Source organism: Dermochelys coriacea, chromosome 1, assembly GCF_009764565.3.
Source record: "Dermochelys coriacea isolate rDerCor1 chromosome 1, rDerCor1.pri.v4, whole genome shotgun sequence".
NCBI lineage: Eukaryota > Metazoa > Chordata > Testudines > Dermochelyidae > Dermochelys > Dermochelys coriacea.
Genome location: NC_050068.2, coordinates 291,711,568 through 291,733,121, shown reverse-complemented (window position 1 = coordinate 291,733,121; position 21,554 = coordinate 291,711,568). Strand labels below are relative to the sequence as shown.

Below are 21,554 nucleotides of genomic sequence, written 5' to 3'. Positions count from 1 at the left end.
AAGCTGTCCTGTTTACTTAGAGTGTAAACTCTTTAGGTAGAGACCATCACTTGCTATGAGTATGGACACACAGAACACAATGGGGTCTGTAGGCAATACTACTGTAATACAAATAATATTCATAATGGATAAAGGGTGCAGACGCACTAAGGCAGGGGACTGCTTGAGGGAAAACAGCTGAGGGATATTTAGCAAGAGAGGGCAGAAAAGCAGGGCAGGACTTTGGGGGAGAGTGGTCTGTCCATCTGCCAGGAGCCTGGATTTTTCTGACCAAGTAGGATCAGCAATCCATCATGATGTATTTTGACAATACCATTTGGGGTCTAGAGGTCAAAAACTTGTAGGCTTGGGATGCCTGAATTTTTTGCAGTGGAATTGGAGCAACTAGACTTATTTTCTATTAGTTGCCTTGATTTGCGTGACGAGAATATTTTTTTTCTTTTAATTAGGCTGGATACAGCGGAATAGACCAATTTGTAACAGGGTCTGGATGTTTTGGTGCTCTAGGAGCTGCTACATTTTCTTTTTTTCCTCTACTTACACTGTAGATGGTGGTGGTTGGGGCCAGAATATATCAAGCTCCAGGTACCATGATTCAGATTTCTTTTTCCAGGGATTTTGCACCAGGCGGTGTCAGACTTTCCCAGGCAAGCAGGAGTGGCTCCCCTTGCTTTCTGCGTCGTACAATTCAAATGGGCCCAAAGCAGCTAAGAGCCCGGGATCTGGCTCTTGAGCCGGGAGGCTCCTGCGGTTGCTTTGTGCAGCAGGAGCTTGTCCTTTGTTGGGGGGAAGGGGCGGGCCCCAAGCGCCGGGCCCGGGTTTTGGGGGGGCCGCGGCAGTGGGGTGGAGAGTCCCCGCATCTGGCTGGACCAATTCCGGCCCGGCGCTACCCTTCTCCGCCCGCCCCAAGGCAGGCGGGGGCCGCCGCCGCCGGCTGGCGCGTGGCGTGACGGGGCGGGCCCTGGCCAGCCCAGCCCGGCGCGCGGCCTGCAGCAGGATGCGGGCCACGCGGAAGCGGCTCTGCTCCGCGCTGCTGGCCGCCTACTTGCTCTTCTCCCTCTACGCCGCCTACAGCGTCTTCCTGCGGCCGCGGCGCCCGCCCGCCTCCCGGGGCGGCCCCCGGCAGCCGCAGCGGCTCGCCAGAGGTAACGCGGCGCGGGGGCCCGGCCGGCGGCTGCGCTGTCACGCGTGGGGCCGCGCTGGGCGCCCGCTGCTGCTATCCAGCAAGGGGCGGTGTGAGGGGACGCTGCGGTCCCTTCCGGCCCCTTCGGCTCCTGTCCTGTGAAATACCCCCGAGTGCCGGGCCTAGCGCCCGGAGACGCTGGTAGCCGGGCTGCTAATGCCCAGTGCGGGGCAAGCCCCAGGGAGGCTCCTGGCGATTGGGCTTTGATGCAAAGGGGTTGAGGAGAAGCTTTGCTCCCACCGGGCCGCGGCAAGAGGTGCCGCTTATGTAGCAAGCTGGAGAAGTGGGCAGCCAGCTAAGCTAAGCCTTGTAGCTCACGAAAGCTTATGCTCTAATAAATTTGTTAGTCTCTAAGGTGCCACAAGTCCTCCTTTTCCTTTTGGGTTGATGAGGGTTAGCTAGTAGTAGGGTGACCAGATGTCCCGATTTTATAGGGACACTCTTGATTTTTGGGCCTTTCTTATATAGGCTCCTATTACCCCCCCCCCCCCCCCCACCACCACCTCCTGTCCCGATTTTTCACATTTGCTGTCTGGTCACCCTAGCTAGTAGCCGCTCATAATGAGTGAGGCACCTGCCCCATGTTTCAATTGCTAGTGAGAGGCCCCTGCTCAAAAATCGGTGTATGTTTATATCTACGCTTGGAAGAATTAGCTCTTCAGCAGTAAATGTCAGTAATGCCTGCAGCACAATGAAGCTTTTGTTGACAAGGTCCACGTCTTTGATGGCAGGTACATGATCCATGGTGCTGGTTTGTTCTGAAATTTTCTCCCTTTAGGGCCAATTTGTTTTGAATATGTGAGATTTTACTGTCGTAACAGTCGTTCTTAATCTAGCCATCAATTCAGATGATTAAATACAGGCCTTTTTAGTGTTCTGGCTTCTGAAGCTAGTCACTCTCCTAACTTTGGTGACAGATTTTTTGTATTTTGTCATCAGTGAGACGAAACTTTATCCCCATCAGTCACCTGGGTGGAAAATGCATATTTCCTGAGTCTTGAATATAGTTTCTATAACATGTAAAATACAGGTCTGTCTTGGTTGTTTTGTGTCCCCTGCTTGCTCTCTCTGTCTCTCTTCCCTCTCCCCACCCCCTCTTCAATCTTTCATTGCAGGAGTTGCTTACAGGAACTTCCACAAAGAAAATTCCTCATGCCCTGGAGTAAAAAATTCACTATTTATTGTGGTAGCATCGTAGATACCCAGCAGAGCTGTACAAACGTAGGCCCCAATACTGCGTAGGCAGACCTGAGCCCTGTCTACACTAAAGCTTCCACTATTGCTACCAGTGGGGAATTAGAAGTCTAATTTTTGTCACTGTAGACTAGCCCTATGAGCATAGATGCAAGCTATGCTGTAGCCATGGTTGGGCATAAATGTGTTTTGAAAATAGTCTTGCTGTTGACAGTACCTTAGAAAACATCTATTAAAAAGAGACCTGTTATTTCTGTAACAATTAGGAGTAGACTTGTAGACTTGAGGTTCTTAATGCAAAATGTGTGTCTTTTAAACACAGAACACTCTTCTTTGGGAAATGAAGAATGGAATCCTTGGGAAGGAGATGAAAAAAATGAGCAGATTGCTTCACAGCAGAGATATGAAACTAACCTTCAAATGTTAAAAAATATGAAATCCCAGCAAGAACAAACAGACCTTAAAGTGCAGATCTGGGGTAAAGCAGCCATTGGTAAGCATTTGTGATTAATATGTTTAATACTGCTAAGTGACCTTGGCAAGTCCCTTAACCTTTCTGTGTCTCCCTTTTCCTTTCTGTAAAGGTGAGTATAACTGTGTTTGCTTACCTGTTTAAAGTACTGTGCTGTCTATGGATGGAAAGCCTGGTATAAGTGATAAGTATTTATTATTCAGAACTGTATAAACAACACAAGAAAAACAAACTTCAGTTCTTTGGCATACTTTGATCATTTTCTTATCCTATACTGCTGTCAGGAACTCTCTTTGTTGGATTATCCCAAGCAAATTGTGTACTGTTGCATTGTTCATTCCAGAGCACATAGTGTGATACAAAAACCTGAAGAGTCCTAGTCAATACTTTTTCATGCTGACTTCTAGATCAGAAGTTGAGAAAAGGAAACACTATGTGGGTTGTGCAGATTGGTTCCCTTCCCAAACTTTCTACTAAGACTACTCACCAACGACATTGTCTTTTCTTTTGTGACCCATCATTACATATATACACTACCTTCTGCCCTAGTACTGCAACCCTAATCTCTACCCAGTGCAGAGGGGAGGCCAGGATAGTGGGGAGAGTTGGAAAGTGAGCCTGCCCCTGCTCATCCTTCAGCGGTGGCTCCTGTCCCACAAGGCTGGGTGAGGGCTGCATGGGCTGGTAGGACCTGAGTAGAGCTGTGGCTCCATGTGCCATCTCACAAAACCTGGAATGGGGAGCTGCTATGGAGTGTGTCGTGTGGGCTTAGTCCCCCCCCAGCACCCCCCAGCCAGCTGTGTCCGCCTTTATAGGGTCCAGATGGGTCCTTTATAGGGTCCTTAAGCCCAATTGGGCAGCAGGTAGTCAGTCCAGGTGCTCTGGACCCCCTTGCTTCTTAAAGGAGCCAGTCATCTTGTGACAAATGTACTTGTCTTAAGGCTGATAATGCTTAACATTTTAACAAATACGATATTTACACAGTCCTTTTTTTGTTTTCCTGTCCAGCAGTTAACAGGACACTGTGTCTACGATTTAAAAAATAACTGCCCAAATGTTGGCCTGATGTAGAAAATCCTCCCTTTCTAATTCCAAAGAGTGGGGATGGGTTTGTTTATTTTTGGGGGGGTGGAGCAACCAGTCCATGTTAAATAGGAAAATTTGACACCCACCCTCACCATCATTGCCACACAATTCCTGAAAAATTCCTTTTGGTATGATTTTTACAGTAGACAAGAGATGCCATGTATGCACCAAGTACTCCAGCAGCTCTTCATTATTTTATGTAGGTCTTTACCTCTGGCAACATATTCTTGAAGGTCTGCTTGAACCTGCTGATGTGCCTGCTCAGTGGAGAGAAGGAACCATAAAGGGAGGAAAAACACATTTCAGGTACCAGTTGCATGACAATGACCTTCTCTTATGTTGACTTTAGCAGTCTCTGTGTTGAAAACCGAAACACTGTAGGAAAAGGTGTCCAGTTGTATATTTTATCCCTTCCACTCCAACAACTGTAAATATTTTAATAAATGGTAATAAATTACCTTTTATTATAAAGGTAAATGGTATAACAATAATGCTTGTTTTGGTAATTCAGTCTGACCAACCATGAACATATTTATTGCCATTCTTAATTTCGGACCTTGTGTTAAATATGTTCTGTATGACAGTTTGATGTTTAATTTAAAATGTAATTTCTAGAAATTACAAGAACAATCCTATTGTCCATCACTGCTTAAAGTCAGAAGGAGTAGGCTTTGTACAAAGAACTCAGTAAGCTGGCAAGGTTGGAATTCACTCTCTTCTGTGGCCACTCTTCCCACGTACAGATTACAGTTGTAGTCTCTACAACTTTATTCATCTGCACAAGGACCTGTGCACCACTTAAACCTCCACGTAAGAGCTTAAGTGATGTTCAGGGCCTTGCATGGACTCTTTGATCTGAGGTACAGTCTCACAGGATGATATTCATCAGTTTAGAAAAGTTTTGGGGTTTTTGTCGTTACAGAATATGACCATGTCACTTTTTAAAATAAAATCATATATATAGGTTGAAATAAACACCTGATGATCCACAAGAGAAATTCACCAGGTCTAATTTTACACTAGTCATCTTTGTAGAAGTGAATTTAATAATTTCATAGGTATTAAGGCCAGAAAGAACCATTATGATGATAAAGTTTGATCTCCCCTATAACATAGGTCATATAACCTCACCCTCTAATTTCTACATCAAGTCCATAACTGAGCAAAAGCATATATTTCACAGAGATATCCAGTCTAAGTGAAGACAAATACACCATGTCCCTAAATAAGTTGTTCCAGTGTTTAATCATCCTCACTTTTAAAAAATATGTCTTATTTCTAATCTGAATTTGTCTAGCATCAGCTTCCAGCTCTTGCTATCAAAAATCTCTTCCCATCTAGATACTCAAAGACTTTGATTAAGTAACTTCTTAATCTTCTCTTGGTTAAACTAAATAGATTGATATCTAAATAGTCTCACGCTGTAAGGCAGTTTTTCCAGATCCTGAATAACTCTTGTTGCTCTTTTCTGAACCCTTTAAAGGTGGGCACCAGAACTGGATACAGTGTTCCAAAAATGGTCTCACTAATGCTAAATGTGGTGATGATATCACTTCCTTGCCTCTACTTAATATTCCCTGGCTTATCCACCCAAGGATCATTTTTGCCCTTTTAGCCCCCAGAGTTCATGTTAAGTTGACCATCATGACCTTTTTAGGTCACTTTCAGAGTCACTGCTTTCCAAAATACAGCTCCTTTATCTTGTAAGTGTGATGTACATTCTTTGTTCCTAAATGTTTGACTTTGCAGTTGGCTATTTTAAAAATGCACAGTCACAAACACTCCAGCTCAGTCAGGTAGATAGAAATAATACAGAAAGTACATCTGCACATCCATATTCACACCATCTCTTGCAGAACAACCTGAAATGTTAGCCACCACTTTCCTCATCTTCACCAGTGGCCATCATTCTGGCACTTCCCAAGGGATACATCTCTCTCTCCTATTCCCCACAGGCTGGGATGCAACTTTTACAATACATTACACTGACAACCCTATGTGTAATGCATATTCAATAGGGGTATTTCCCCTCTTCCTTATTTGTATTTCCTCAGACTACTAATGTTGAGGTGCCCTTCTTCTATAGGTTAATATATTAATGATTTGAACTCATTATCCTATACATCAGTTAATTGGTATGGCACTCTTATGACTGGATATTCTTTCCAAAACTTTCCAAAAGCTGGTGTTAGCGCATTTCTGTGGTTGGCTGATGTCATTCTGGACAAAATTCTCCCTTGCGTTCTACTTCCAGTTCCCCAAAATATAGTGGTTACTGTTGGGCCATTTATCTGTGCCAAAGTTCATAGGCTTCAGGCATCATGCTGACTGCTGAAGCCAATGTCTTGCAGGATACAAGCTGTCCCTTGCATTACTGCTGAATATAATAAAGGCAATATGTCAAGTTTTGTATAGTAAAATGTAACAGCGCTCTTCTTCTGGCACATCAGTGTTTAAAATTTGTTAAACTATCCCTAACATACACATAAAATAGAACATCAAGCTAATGGTGTTTTCATGGAAGTGAGTATTTTTGCTCTTTTACAGCATCTTTTTATTATAAAATTAGTGAACTTGGTTTGAGATACTCTTGCTGTTTTTCACAAATATTTTTAAAGTAAGGTTCTCTTTAGAATTTGTGTGTTCCTGCTGTAGTTGTACTTTGCTTTAACCCAATCTATAGAATTGCCAGAAATAGCAAGTTCAGTGTAAATGGATTCATTGTGAATCATAAAATGCCATCCTTCCAAGTAGTATCATAAGATTTTTTTGGTTTTTTTAAATTACACCTTATTTAAGTTTGACTTGTCTAACCTACTATAGCACTTTGTTTAGAATAGTCAGTTTACAAAGGTTGACCCTTAGTGCTTTTCAGTAGTGTAATAATAGTGGTTAGTTTAAGCCTTTTAATGCTCAGAATGGCTTTTTTATGATTCTTAAGGAAAGAGAACTCTTCAGTACAAAGTGTGCATTTAGAGCCTGATCCTGCAAGTGGCTGAATGCCCTCTGAGTGATGCTTATGAACCTTGGGAAAGCTCTGAGTAGCAGTACAGGAGCTGTCCATCTGCAGACTCAGGCAGACAGCGGTGCATCCTTTTATCTTTGAATGGAATGGAAGTTTGGAAGGTTCTTTTCATGAATAGAATCTTTTTAAAAAACCAAACCTTAGAATCTATATAAACTGATGTCAGTCTCCCAGAAAAGTTTCCTATTTGGTGTGGACAAGAGAAGATTTGTCAAGCCTTGGCTTTAACTAGTGATAAGAAATATTTTGCTACGCTTATGGATGGGTTTTTAGAATCTTGACTGGTTAAAAACATTTTCTTCTTTAAATTATCTTCAGTTTCAGGTGAATAATTCTTAACAAATTTACATAGTTTCTTAATATCTATCTCATTGGGAGAAAGGACTTCTTTACTGGCATTTAAATAGGCTGTCTTCTGGGTGCAGCCAGATTATCCTAACTTCTTCAGAGGAGAAGAGTTTGCCAAGTCTCAGTTTTAAGCAAAACCTATTCAGATACTTCCAAAATACAGAGTTAAAAAGTGAAAGTACCAATACAGCAAAAATCAAAAATTGGAATAGGTTAGTTATAACCTATTGCATCAAGTATAAAAATGTGAATTCTCTTCTTCTATCTATGATTAGTCTGTTTTTCCTTAATCCGAAATAGCCCAAACTTGATGACTTCCAGTCACAATACAAAATCCGCATGTTTGATAGGATTTTGTGGGGAAGGATGAGGGTATGTTCTTGGGTGTGATGTGGAAATACCGTGGTTTTTTCCTTTTTATTTACTGGCTGACTGAAATAAATTTTTATCTGTATTTGACTATTTAATGTTGCGGGCTCATGGAGTTTATTTATGTATTATTATTATTATAGTCTGTAGGCTGCTGGGAGTGTGTGCGCTATTATAAATTATTGGTGGGACACTGAGACCTTTTTATATGGGTATTTTTTAAAAATATTAACTCTAAAGACATAATTGCCAAAGTACCAGTTAAAATGGGCAGGTAAATAAACTCAGGGTATTTCTTTGTTCTCACTGATGCAGAATATGGTGGCATAACAGGATATGATATATCTACCCCAAAAATTTTCAGAGGAATAATTTAACCTCCTTAGAACTTTTCAAATGTAAATTAAAAAAAAAACACACTTAGTCAGATTTGACTTTAAGAATAACACACCTTCCCAGTTCTAAGTTACGCTCTGGGAATTTTTAGAACATGAACTCCAACTTGCTTCCTGGATTGTTTGCAAGATCAGAACCCAAGTATTTATGGACATGTTTAACTTCACATATGTGTGTTGTCCATTTACTTCAATAAGACTACATACATGCATAGGTGTTTGCAAGGTCAGGCCTTTGGATGGTTAAACGAAGGTGAAGTGCAGTATCTGTTTAGGCACTGTAATGATCCCCATTACTGTAGTAACTGAGTACCTCAAAATGAATTAATGTATGTATCTTCACAATCCCCCTTCCCATTAGAAAAGTGCTATTATGCCCATTTTACAGGTAGGGAATTGAAGCACAGAGATGAAGGTCACATAGGAGATCTGTGATAGAGCAGAGAATTGAACACTGGTCTCCTGAGTCCCAAGCTAGTGACCTAATCACTGGACCATCCTTCCTTTCATAGTAGTGTCTGTCATAATACAGTATTACAGATTTCTCATTTCTCACATGAAACTGAAGGTTTTCAGTCCCTATGGTGGTATTTTGTATTCTGTTCTTTTTGAAAAGAAAAAAAGTTTGATCCATTTCACAGATGGCAAAGCATACCCTAACTAATTATTCTAGGAATTCTGTCTAGTTTCAATGGATTCATCCAGATTTTCAAGACTTTTCAGTATTTGAATATAGTGAAGGTTCTGACATCCCTGCAATATACTGTGTTTGCAATTAATTTTGAATCTCTTTATTGTTCAGGTAAATGGCCAATGTGAGCTTTAATAAAGTTTTTAAATTGTAGTTTTAGACTCTGTACATCTGAAATTTGTCACAATAGCAGAGATACTTTGCAGTACATAATGTCTGTTTTAATGAAGAAACAAAACCTCTAAACTCTGCAGGCAGATAGTTTACAATGCAGTAAACAGAATATGCATAAAAGTTGGTAACATATCTCAGAAGATGTAAAGTGCTTGTGTTTTATTATTCACAGTTTCATCACTGGTCCAGCCGTAGTCCCGGGATACTTTTCAGTAGAAGCTGAAAATGTGGTTCTAGTTCTGAATGGAAGAGAGGAAGCAAAGATCACTTACGCCACTCAGTGGCTGAATTATGCACAAACTTTAATACAAACTCGCCAGCTGAGGCATGTTGCCATTGTGCTGCTTGGAAGTGAACAGTGTAACAATGAATGGATTCACCCATACCTGAGAAGACACGGAGGATTTGTGGAACTACTTTTTGTAGTATATGACTGTACCTGGGTAAACGAAGAAGATATTTTCCAGTGGCCTTTAGGAGTAGCTACGTAAGTGTTAAACATAAACAAATTACACTTAAGGAATCAGTTATGCATGAACTGTACATGCCTATTGTTTTTAGCAGTTATATCTGTAACATTATATCTGAAACATTTTATATATAAAACATTTTATATCATTTCTGCTGTCTAAAACTGTTAACTTGACTTTGGTCAAGCTTCAGAAATTTTAAAGGAAAAAGGTAATTCGGAAGTTAAAGTGCAGTTATGTTTTTAAAAGTGAGTGTGTTCAATTTGCTTCTTGTGACTGTTCACAGTCATATTTGCCATATCTGCTGACATTACCAACTATTAACATTTACATAAGGATTAAACAACATTACAAACAATATAGCTTTCCACAGTTGGTTTGGGGGACGACTAGCGAAGAAATGTTAATATGCCGATATAAGTCATCTTTGTATGTTTTTTCATTCTGAAAGGCACTCTAAACACATAATAAGAACCCGACTAGCATAGACTAGAATTTTAGTGGCAAAAAGTAAGTGTGATGGATTGCTCTCTCTTTTAAAATGAGCGCAGGCTGGGACCCTTTTCCAGGATAAAAAGGAGAGATTTTCCAGAGAGAAGTCAGTCTATGGAAAGCTCTGCTGCAGGAAAGAGTTGGAGGCACTTCAGTAAGAGGCCTGGGGCTTAATAAGAGAATCCAGTTTGGACGTATTGATTGTGCTTCCCCCCCTCCCCGGGGGTACATTAGAGGTGGTGTTTCTTTCTCTTTTGGCTAGTAAACTGGGATTTGATACCCCTTGCATTTTTGTAATTGGTAAATTCTGGGAGCTAGTAAGATATAAAAACTTATTGCAAGACTACATTTTAATCCTGTTAGTGTTGTAGAGTAGATACAGTTATGGGAGAGTTATCTTCATTCTTTCTGGTCTTATTCCTGTCTTAACAGAACTATTCAAACTGCAGAATCTCTATTATCAATAGTGATAATGCAAGCCAGAAAGCTTCATTTTTAGATCCATGTTGAATTTGAAATGCTGGCCATTAGAAAACATGTTTTATTGTAACCAAAGGAAATTTGCTCAGGATGCCATTGACAGAAAGTAAACATGGAGTCTCTGCAGTGGCAAAGAACCAGTGTTTGTAAGGAAAGATGTATTCAATTTTGAACATGTTAAGATGACAATGAAACAACTAGAAGGAAATGCCCTACAGGTAGGTTGGGATACAGGACTGCGGGGGTGAGGGGTGAGAAAAAGAGGGAGAGGTCAGAAGTTGAAAGGTAGATTTACGGTCATTGATGTAAAAGTGGAAGTTAAAGCCATGTAAATGGATGCAATTATTCAAATGAAGAGTGGGTGAGAGTGACAGAGAGAAGTGGAAAGAAACAAGTACAAAGTCTGGTAGGAAACCTACAGAGAGAAACAAGGGCAAGGAAGAGAGAGAACCTCTGAAAAAAGTGCTGGATTACTGTCCAAAGAAATAGCAGGGGAACTAGGAAAGGACAGAATCATGACAGCCCTGGGTGGGAGTGGGGAATAAGATGTTCAGAAGGGGCACGTATGATCAGCAGTACCAAAGGCAGTGGAGAAGCCAAGGAAAGTGAGGATGGACTAAAGTACTCCTGAGGGCATTGTGCGCCAAAAAATTTAAAAATTCTGCACACAATATTTTAAAATTCTGCAAATTTCATTTGTCAAATAAATGTGGAGGCTCCAGCATGGCATTGGGGAACAGAGGCCACTGGCTGAACGGAACTGGGAGATCACTCTGCAGCTCTCCCCTGGGACATGGACTCAGTGGTGAGGCTGCATCCAACCCTGACACAGAACAAGGACTGGGCCTGCCCCAGAAACACCCCACAGCCCTGCCCCTCCATGTCAGGTGCACCAGGTATGAGCTGGCAGGATCCAAGTGTGGAGGGGTTCAGTGTGGGGGGGATCAAGGTGTGGGTTGAGAGGGTTCCGTTTGGGTCAATCTGGGTGCAGGCTGCTCAGTTGGGGATCCAGGTGTGGGGGGATCTGAATGCATAGTGTCTTGTTGGGGGGTTATGGATGCAACAGTAATGGGACTCTGGGAGGGGCAGGTAAAGGAGTTTGGGGCTCAGTGGGGGAAGGGGGAGCTGGATCGGGAGGGATAGAGCTCGGCAGAGGGGTCTTGGTGTGGGAGGGCCCAGAGGTGGAGTCCAGATGCTGGGGGAGTGGGGCTCAGTGGGATGGGGACCAGGTGCAGCTGGTTGGGGCTTGGTGGGTGGGGATCCGAGTGGGATGGCTCATCGGGGTGGTCCAGATGCAGGGAGAGTGGGGTTTGGCAGGGGGGTTCTGAGTGTGTGTGTTGGGGGGTGAGACTTGGCAGGAGGGTCTGAGTATGAGGGGGTCTGGATGCATGGGGGCTGGGCAGATGCGGGAGCAGCTCCCTGTTCAGTGATCCCTTTCCCTGCAGTTGAGAAGCGATGGGTGCAGGAAGTAGGGGGGCGCAGGAGCAGAGCTTCCTGCAGCCTGTGGAGAAATCTGGGGGTGGGTCTGACCAGGTCCTTGATGCTGTGCAGGGGAAGAGGAAGTCCCGTCCTCCCCAGCCCAGCCGGGACTTGCAGTTGAGCCCGGTGCAGGGTAGGATCCACCAGCCGGGTCTTCCCAGTCCCATCCTCTGCCCCATGATTTAACTCTTTGCTGGCTGACCTGGACACCCAAAACATATCTCTGGGGAGGCTACATGACTGTTCTTGTGGCTTCCCTTTGCTTCCCACATCAGAGTCAATTTTCTCTGGGGGAGCAAAAAAATCTGCAGGGGACGTGAATTCTGCGCATGCACAGTGGCACAGAATTCTCCCAGGAGTAAGACTAAAGGCTTGTTTTGAAACTAGGAAAATTTTGTGATCAATGTGTGTTTTTTTCCAAATTGTTTCCTTAATGTAATAATGTAGAAAGTATATAGAAATAGAAGAGAAACTAGCAGTATTATTGACCCCACTCTCTAAAAATAACAGTTAGAAAGAAAATCATAGCTAATTTTGAGAATGTGACAGCTGTAAGAGGGACATACAATTTAACACAAACAGACAAAAGTGTGGTAAATTAGCTCTACATAATGAAGATGACTGTGCCAGCTCTTTAGCTGAACCATTGGTGCTGTTATGACTAAAATCAGTGACTTTAAGTTCAATTCAAAGATTAAATTGATGAAGATGCACAGATTTTAGGGACAGAGTTGAGTTTTCATTTGGGAGTATACCAATGGCATTGTTTTTACAGCATACACTTTCTGCTGATTCAAATAACTGAGACGTCAACTCCAAGGGAACCACTAACCCAGCAACTTCAGCCAAAATAAGTGGCAGTATTGAGAACAGCTGCTATTGAAACAGAATGTTTTTAGATGAGGATAATGTAGCATGTTCACATAATTCCACTTGGTGCTGTCAAAAAGAAGTTAGGGATCTTCTAGGGTGTGAATCAGAAAAAAAACAAAGGGATAATGATAAATATTATACATCAGTATTTGGCTATCTTTGTTTTTTTTAATTCAGTCAGTAGTTTAAATATTGGAACTGATTACAAAGCTATTTCAGTTCTTAAAATCTGCTACATAAACATGAAGTGGTGCAAAGATCCATCTTTTTCCTTTGTCATGAAAATATTTTCATCTAATGTTTGCATTGTTGTTACAGATATAGGAATTTCCCCATGGTAGAGCCCAACTGGTCAATGCTACGTTCTCCAAGATCATATCTATGTAATTTTTTAGGAACTGTGTATAAAAATTCATCTAGGGAGAACCTAATGGAAGTTTTGAAACAAGACGGGCTTGATAAACTCTGTTGGATTGCAGCCAGAGAACAGTAAGAGCTATGATTTACTTTGTAAATGTATAGTTTGCTAGCTGAATTATTCAAAGCCCCTTGCCTAGATCATTGCTGTCATCCCTTTTAAAATATGTTATAAATAAAATAGTATAAATAATGACAATGGTCAAACTTAAAACCTTGCTGAGCTGAGATTTTCATACAGATCTTGGATGCCTTAACCCCTTGTGTGCTGCAGTACTTTTCCATTGTGGTTGTGACTTGAAATACTTTGAAAGAAATAGCTAACATAACACAGCCAGTGCTGTTTTCTCTCACACATACCTGGTTTTGGTTGAAGGGGTACTGGGTATTCAAAATTTGTGTCATACATCCTGTGGCTATTATCCACGTACCAGAAGAGGGGGACATGAAACCAGAACTTTACGTCACCAACCACGTATAAAGATTCTGGCTTCAGCTAAACAATGTAGTTCATTCTCTGTCTTTGGGACGTAGAACGGATCTTCTGACTAACTGAAATGGGTTCTAATTGTACTTTTAATTTGCTTTTAACAACTTCTACCTGAAACCTTGGCAGGATTAGATAGGTATTCCCTTAAAAAGGAGGAGATGCTTTTAAAAAATTTGAATAGTCTTTCTTCGATTATTTAAACTTATAATAAAGTTTCGTACAGTTTCTAAGAGGAGAAAGTGTGGACTGCTGGAAGGAGTGATATGGTTGTTGAGGTGCTTCTAGTTTTGTAAACAATTGAGGGATTACGTTGATCACTTGATACCATCTCAAAAATAATTGTTTTCTTTTTAGAATTTCAGATTTTAGAATTAAACATACAGGCCATTTTAGAATTAACATATATAAGCCATATAGGTTTACAAAAAGGATACACAGAGATTTTCAGGGTTTAAATAGGACTGTAGATTAAGGTGCCAGTTCTGTCATCCTTAATGAAATACTTACTCCATTTAAAATATAAATAATACTAAGAGGATTTTTATGTGAAAAATTTATATTTTGATTGTTTTCAGTTTTCCATATTCAGTGTATGAATAATCTATTTTTAAGATGGGTTAATTTATTAAAAAGGTGGAAGATATAAAACTAGGAAGAAGTCTTGAAAGTTGCAATTAGGACTGTCAATTCATGGCAGTTAACTCATGCGATTAAAAAATTAGTCGAGATTAATCGCAGTTTTAATTGCACTGTTAAACAATAGAATACCAATTTAATTTATTAAATATTTTGGATTTTTTCCTACATTTTCATATATATTGTAGTCTGTGTTGTTGTAACTGAAATCAAAGTGTATATTATTTTTATTGCAAATATTTGCACTAAAAATGATAAAAGAAATAGTATTTTTCAATTCACCTCATTCAAGTATTGTAGTGCAATCTTTGTTGTGGGAGTGCAATTTACAAATGTAGGGGTTTTTTGTTACATAACCCCTCAAAAACAAAACAATGTAAAACTTCAGAGCTTACAAGTCCATTCAGTCCTACTTCTTGTTCAGCCAATCACGAAGACAGACAAGTTTGTTTACATTTACAAGAGATAATGCTGCCCTCTTCTTATTTACAAATGTCACCAGAAAGTGAGAACAGGCATTTGCATGGCACTTTTGTAGCTGGCATTGCAAAGTATTTACATGAGAGAGATGCTAAACATTCGTATGTTCCTTCATGCTTCGACCACCATTCCAGAGAACATGCTTCCATGCTGATGACACTTGTTAAAAAAATAATGCGTTAATTAAATTTGACTGAACTCCTAGGGGGAGAATTGTATGTCCCCTGCTGTTTTACTCACATTCCGCCATATATTTCACGTTACAGCTGCCTTGGATGATGACCCAGCACATGTTGTTCATTTTAAGAACACTTTCACTGAAGATTTCAGAAAATGCAAAGAAGGTACCAATGTGAGATTTCTAAAGATAGCTACAGCTATCCCAAGGTTTAAGAATCTGAAGTGCCTTCCAAAATCTGAGAGGAACAAGCTGTGGAGCATGCTTTCAGTAGTCTTAAAAGAGCAACACTCCAATGCGGAAAACACAGAACCTGAACCACCAAAAAAGAAAATCAACCTTCTGCTGGTGGCATCTGACTCAGATACTTAAAATGAACATGTGTTGGTCCGCATGGACGCATGTACCCTGGTGGTTCAAACATGAAGGGACATATAAATCTTTAGAGCATCTGGCACATAAATATCTTGTGACGCTGGCTACAACAGTGCCATGCAAACGCCCTAAATAAGAAGCAGACAGCATTGTCTCCAGCAAATGTAAACAAACTTGTTTGTCTGAGCGATTGGTTGAATAAGAAGTAGGACTGAGTGGACTTTCAGGCTCTACAATTTTATATTGTTTTGTTTTTGAATGCGGTTTTTTGTACATAACTTTAAATTTGTAAGTTCAACTTTCATGATAAAGAGATTGCACTACAGTACTCGTATTAGGTGAATTGTAAAATACTATTTGCTTTTTTAACAGTGCAAATATTTGTAATCAAAAATAAATACAAAGTGAGCACTGTACACTTCGTATTCTGTGTTGTAATTGAAATCAATATATATTGAAAATGTAGAAAACATCCAAAAATATTTAAATAAGTGGTATTCTATTATTGTTTAACTGTGTGATTAATTGCACGATTAATCGCGATAGATTTTTTTTAATCGCTTGACAGCCCTAGTTGCAATGTATAACTATCTCTAGCTGAGACTGCAAGGAAGGCAGAACCAATAAAGGCACGGGCAGAGAAATCTGCTGAAAAGAAGATGACTATACCAAAGAGGAGACTGGCAAATAAACATAGAAATAGAGAGGGACTTGAGAAAAGGACTCTGAGGCAGACTGCCAAGAAAAGAAACAACCCTGAGGCCAGACCAATAGAATAAGATTATAAAGATTGGGTGGTAAATTACAAGGACTGAGAGAATATAAATTATAAGGATTCAGAGTAGAACTAAATCTTGTTTGGCTCTGTATGTGGTCACTGGCCCAAAAGCACCAAAACATCTTTATAATGTGTTTTGACTTGGGAAATGTGGTTCCCTGCATAGTCTAGATGAGGGAAAAAAATGTAAATGCAAGCTTTTGGTATTGTGTGACCATCTCAATACTGTAGCAGGATTGTCTTTCTGACTATTAAGTGCGTAGACTCTCATCATGATTAAACCAAACAAATTAATTCTGCTCTTAATTAGTTTGTACGATTGTTCTCATGGAAGGTTTAAAAACCTTTATTATAAATTTTAAAAGGATTTAATAAAACTAGAGGCAATTTTACACTTTTTCTGAAAATTTGGACAAAAGAACTTAAGAAAAAGGCTACTATAGAATCTAGAGCAGGGGTCTCAAACTCAGTTTACCTTAGGGCCAATGCCAGTCCTCAAATCCTCCCAGAGGGCCAATAATCTCACTGAAGATGGTGTTCAGAAAAGAAAATGTTTACATTGTATTTTTTTTATTTTGAATTTCTTAGAAATAATAAAACTGTCATACAATGTTATACAATTCTTCACCTGCCAGAGTTTTTAGTGTTTGCCAGACACCTGGCAACGCGTCAGTTCTGTCAGTTTGTTGATATTTGGCCTCAGTGACTGAGCAGTTGAAATCTTCAGGATTGCAGCAAGGGGTGCATCAGATAGTTGTGTTCGATATTTTGACTGGTTATATTCATTGTGGAAAAAGTGATGCTGCCTCCATGGCTGACTCTGCCCGGCGACAAGTGATGGTATCTCTGTCCCTCTCCCACTGCCAATGGGAGCTGCATGGGGTGGCGCCTGCAGCAGACAGAGCCGGCAACGTGGTTGCATAGGTCTCTCCTCCGTGGGCTGCAGATGGCCCGCGGGCCGGGATTTTGAGATCCTTGATCTAGAGAGAGCTTTATCTATGGCCTAGAGTGCTGTCACGCAAAGTACCTTGGACCGTCTGAGCAAATTGAAGAGATAAGGCAGCAATTGTCAATGTTCTCATTTCTGAACAGTAAATCCCCCTGCTGATTTTAAATATTTTGGGGAGAAATTATTCTTGCTTCAAAAAGTCTGTCAGAGCATTCTGTCTCCATATGCCTATTTTTGAGCCACTTAATAACCTTCTAGTTTAACTTATGAAGTAAATTGTGATATGGGCTTCCAGTATAAAATATTTTTTAAAAGATGTTTGTTCTCTTTTGTTGGTGCTTGAAGTATTAATGATTCCTTTTAATGCCCTCAGTTGAAAACTGTTCTTATGGAGTTTCTAGCTTACAGGTGAACTTTTCTATAAATACCTGGAAAAAAAATATTTAGGAATAGGTGGGTTGAAACATAAAACCTTACTGATTCTCAGATCTGTTGTTACAAATCTTTCAGCTCTGCAACATTTATTGATACTAAAATTATAACATTGATCTCTGTTTTTCATTGTAATACATCTACCCTTGGAGGGAAAAAGTAATGTTAATTGTCAACTTCTTTATTTTTCTAGGTGGCAGCCTCAAGAAACAAATGAAAGTTTTAGAATCTATCAAGATGCATTGCTGCAGAGTGATCTCACATTGTGCCCAGTGGGAGTAAATACAGAATGCTATAGAATTTATGAAGCTTGTTCATATGGCTCTGTTCCTGTTGTAGAAGATGTAATGACACCAGGCAAGTGTGGAAATTCATCTATATACCACAGTGCTCCACTGCAATTACTAAAGACCATGGGGGCTCCATTTATCTTTATTAAAAACTGGGAAGAACTTCCTGCTGTTTTAGAAAAAGAGAAAAATATGAGCTTACAAGAAAAAATTCAAAGGAGAAAAAAGCTTATAGAATGGTACCGGCACTTCAAAGCACAAATGAGAGATAAATTTATTAATATCTTGGAAAATTCATTTTTACCAAATGATAAAGGAGGTTAATTGCCCCCTTTTGAAAATAAAAAATAGATCAAAAGTTTAATTTTCACTGACCTTCAAGTAAGCTTTTCTATAAAAATAAAAAATAAACGAACCACTTCCCGAGCAGGTGCAATTTCTTTGAAGTCAGTAGAGTTGCACCAGCTTATCCCAGGGCTGAGTTTCACCCTTCTTTTCTAAACTACTTTCAGAGAGGATGCAGTCTTACAGGATAGTAGTCTGGATGGATGACATCAACTTTATTATTATTTTTTGCAGTGACCATCTCTCATTCTTAGCAAGTCATCACTTCTGTGTTTTAATCTAGATATGGAAGCATTTCAGCAAATACATCATCCAAAAAGCATAAGTGGTGGCTTCACTACACTAATATTTATATCTTTAGCATTCTTTCCTGAAATTCTCCTATCATTTTCCTTAGTTTAAAATAAAATTTTATTATCGTTTTCATTAACTGAGGAAAAAGAGAACTACGGTCAAGCAGGCCTTGAATGACAGAACTTTTAACAATATCAAAATAAAGTCTTTAAACTATTGCAGATAACGAGCTCTTCCCTCCTCCTCCCACTTTTGGCAAGTACAAAATGAAGCCATTTAATAATTTGGGCTCCTCCCATTTATCTAGTGTCTTAGGGGGAGATTGTATTGAAATTGTATTGTATTGAAAAATGTCATTTCTGTGAAGTTATCAAAAGAACTTTCCTCTCCCAAACTGGCCATTGATAGATGGAATATTCCCTGCTACCCCACTTGTTTGACTAGCTTGCTACCATATACTAAAGTATCTCAGACCATCCTGGAATAAATGGTATCATTAAATCTTTTTCATCCAAAACACTTCTGTAAAGGAACGTTCTCATATTTTAAGTATTTGTCTAAGCTCCTGATCCATCCCCATCCCACCAAAAAGTAACAGTTTACCTTTTATTGGAAGTTTTTCCCGTTAATGTTTTGGTGATTGTGTATGATGTTGTCAGAGTACGAGTACAGTGTGTAAAGATGCATATGGGCAACATTTTCAACAAAAACAAGACCCACTTGTTCAGATAAAATTATAAACACAATTGTGCTTCTATCGTATAGCTTTGAGGCCAAGAGTTTAAAAAGATTCAAAAAAGGACTGGAAGTAAAAATGTTCAGATGTGCCAGCGTGATCTAGGAGCCTGCTTCCCATATTCTTGCTCTTTCGTCAGAAGCATCTGGTTCGAACCACTGTCAGAGACAGAACACTGGACTTAGTGGACCACCAGTCTTCTCTAGTAAGGCAATTCTTGCATTTCTGCATTTGTTTGTGATTGCACCTACATGTGGCCATTAAAGGTTTTGTTTTTAATTTGGTGCTACTACTGTAGAGAGGGTTGCACTCTCTGCTTGTCAGATTCTCCACATGTGTGGGTGAGACAGTGTGCAGTGTCCCTTATTCTCATCTTTTCCCCCATGCAAGGATCTGCAGAGCTTCCTCCACAGAGTCTGGGCACAGGAGGTGGCAGGATGATGATGAAGAGGTAGCACATTGTCTACTGTGTGACCCTGGGTATATCCAGGAATGCAGAGTTTCTCTTCCAGGTGCAGATCTATGGATCGCTATCTGCTCCAATAAAAACGGACAAAACTAATTTATCCTTATAGTATGTTATTTGTCTGTCCAGTGAAACTGATGAAGACCTGAAGCTTTATAACATTATAACTTAATCTTTCCATAAAAAACAGAAAAGTTTAATTGAGGAAGAAGAGAGCGTACTAGATTTCCAAAGGAAAAGTAGTAGATGGTGGTTCTTAGCTCACAAAGAATATTTTTAAATAAAAAAGATTTTGTGTCTGTGAGCTGCTGTTATCCAACATCATAGCACTATCAAAGGATAACAGTAACTAGAAGTTATATGGTACAGAGTAACTTGATTGTGAAGAGATGTAAATAAACTATGACCATTGTAAAATAACCAGGCTTCGGTTATTGGTGGTTAAGATGGTAGATGTGTGTTTTGAAAAATGCAATCTTTCACTTAATTGCTATGTTTGTTATCAAGGAAACGGCTCTAAAGCTAGTTAAACATGTATTGTATAAAAATGGTGTAACTATATTTCAGTGTAGAATTTCTGATCCTTGACTTATGCAGACACTTCTAAGAAAAAAAACATATCTGCGATCAGATTTTCCCCTCCATTTGAAAGAATCTTCTCTTCATTCCTGTTTAATATTGGGGCATAACTTTGTGGGGCTGAGCATCTGTACCTCTCACTGACTTCAGCTGAAGTTGTGAGTTTATCAGTCCATAAGTGTGCACCTTCATGTGGCAATTTTGAGCATTCTCAAAATCTGCTTAAGTTGTCAACATTTAAAGGGGATTTACAAGTATAATATTGTCTATACAAAGAGCTTTGAGTATGTGAGAGTATCATGGAGCTCTGGTACTATTTTGCTGTGTAAGAAATATTTAATGCACTGTTGTAATCACTTCAGTGAATGATATGGTCTGGGCTGCGCTATACCCCACTCAATACTCCCATATTTTGTATGTAGTTTAGTCAATTGCCTAAATACTATTCTGTCTCTAAGAATGCCTTATGGTATCAATTGCATGCATGAATTCAAGAGCCAGTTCAACTAAATAGTAAAATATGTACCATAGTATTGTCTTGACTGTGATATTTTCTGTGTTTAGAATATACCACAGCAAAGCAATTTTGCAATAGATATTCAGTTTTTAATGGTCCCCACAATAGCTTTTCCTAGATCCTCTCATTAAAAGTGATGAACAGTGTGGCTTAGTAAATTTATATTGTGTCAGAGTCAGTCTACTAGAATTTTTTTCCCTACAAACCACAGAATGAGATGCCAGAGAGAATTGTGAGTGTATGTAAAAGTGTTTTTTGGGAAACTTTAGTGCTACCATTTTTCATAGGAAATGGCTATTTGGTACATGGGGGATGCAGTCTACAAGTAGAACCTCCTAAGGATCATCTTGTTTTCAAAGCAAATTGGATCAGCTTTTAGCAAAGGTGTCCACAATTGCCAAAATGAGTCAAGTTTGCTTCAAGAAGGTCTCATGCCTTTTATGTATTTAGAAATATTGAAAGAGAGTTCTAGTTGGAGGCTCTCCAGCAACCTACTTTATCAAGATAGCTTTCCATGCAGCAAGTAGAGAAACTGAAGGGGGAAGGAGTTTCTGTCCATTGCTAGTTATTTACATTCCTAACTAAAATAGCCTGGGAAACCCATGGAAATAAAATCTAATTATTTCCTGGTAAAGCTTATTTATTTTCAGTAGACACAAAATAGCTGGGTAACAATGTACACACTATAGCTTCCAAAAACATTGCCAGACATTGTGTATGGAAGTGGGGAAAATAAATGCTTATTGAAGAAGGTTCAGTTTGTTTGTTCGGTATGCACAAAGACTGACAATGGAGAGATGCTACTGAAACAGATTTGAGAAATGCAATTCCAGTTCTGTCTGAGGCAGCTGTTGTTTCCAA

At 39.8% G+C, this 21,554-nt stretch overlaps 1 protein-coding gene across 9 annotated transcripts; it reads left to right on the top strand.

Annotated features, from left to right (window-relative positions):
• The first annotated feature begins 251 nt into the window (after window positions 1–251).
• Window positions 252–20,865, top strand: RXYLT1 (ribitol xylosyltransferase 1). Of its 9 annotated transcripts, XM_043494050.1 has the most exons (7): window positions 943–1,145; window positions 2,700–2,870; window positions 4,079–4,241; window positions 9,110–9,424; window positions 13,050–13,220; window positions 17,660–17,823; window positions 19,161–20,865. In XM_043494050.1, exons 1-7 carry the CDS (start codon window positions 998–1,000, stop codon window positions 19,178–19,180), a joined length of 1,152 nt encoding a protein of 383 aa, XP_043349985.1. In that variant the 5' UTR covers window positions 943–997; the 3' UTR covers window positions 19,181–20,865. The 9 variants fall into 9 exon arrangements, with proteins under 9 accessions (XP_043349988.1, XP_043349973.1, XP_043349985.1 ...); XM_043494053.1 differs by lacking the exon at window positions 943–1,145 and adding an exon at window positions 252–274 and having other exon boundaries at window positions 17,660–20,865; XM_043494056.1 differs by having other exon boundaries at window positions 17,660–20,865.
• Window positions 20,866–21,554: the final 689 nt, after the last annotated feature.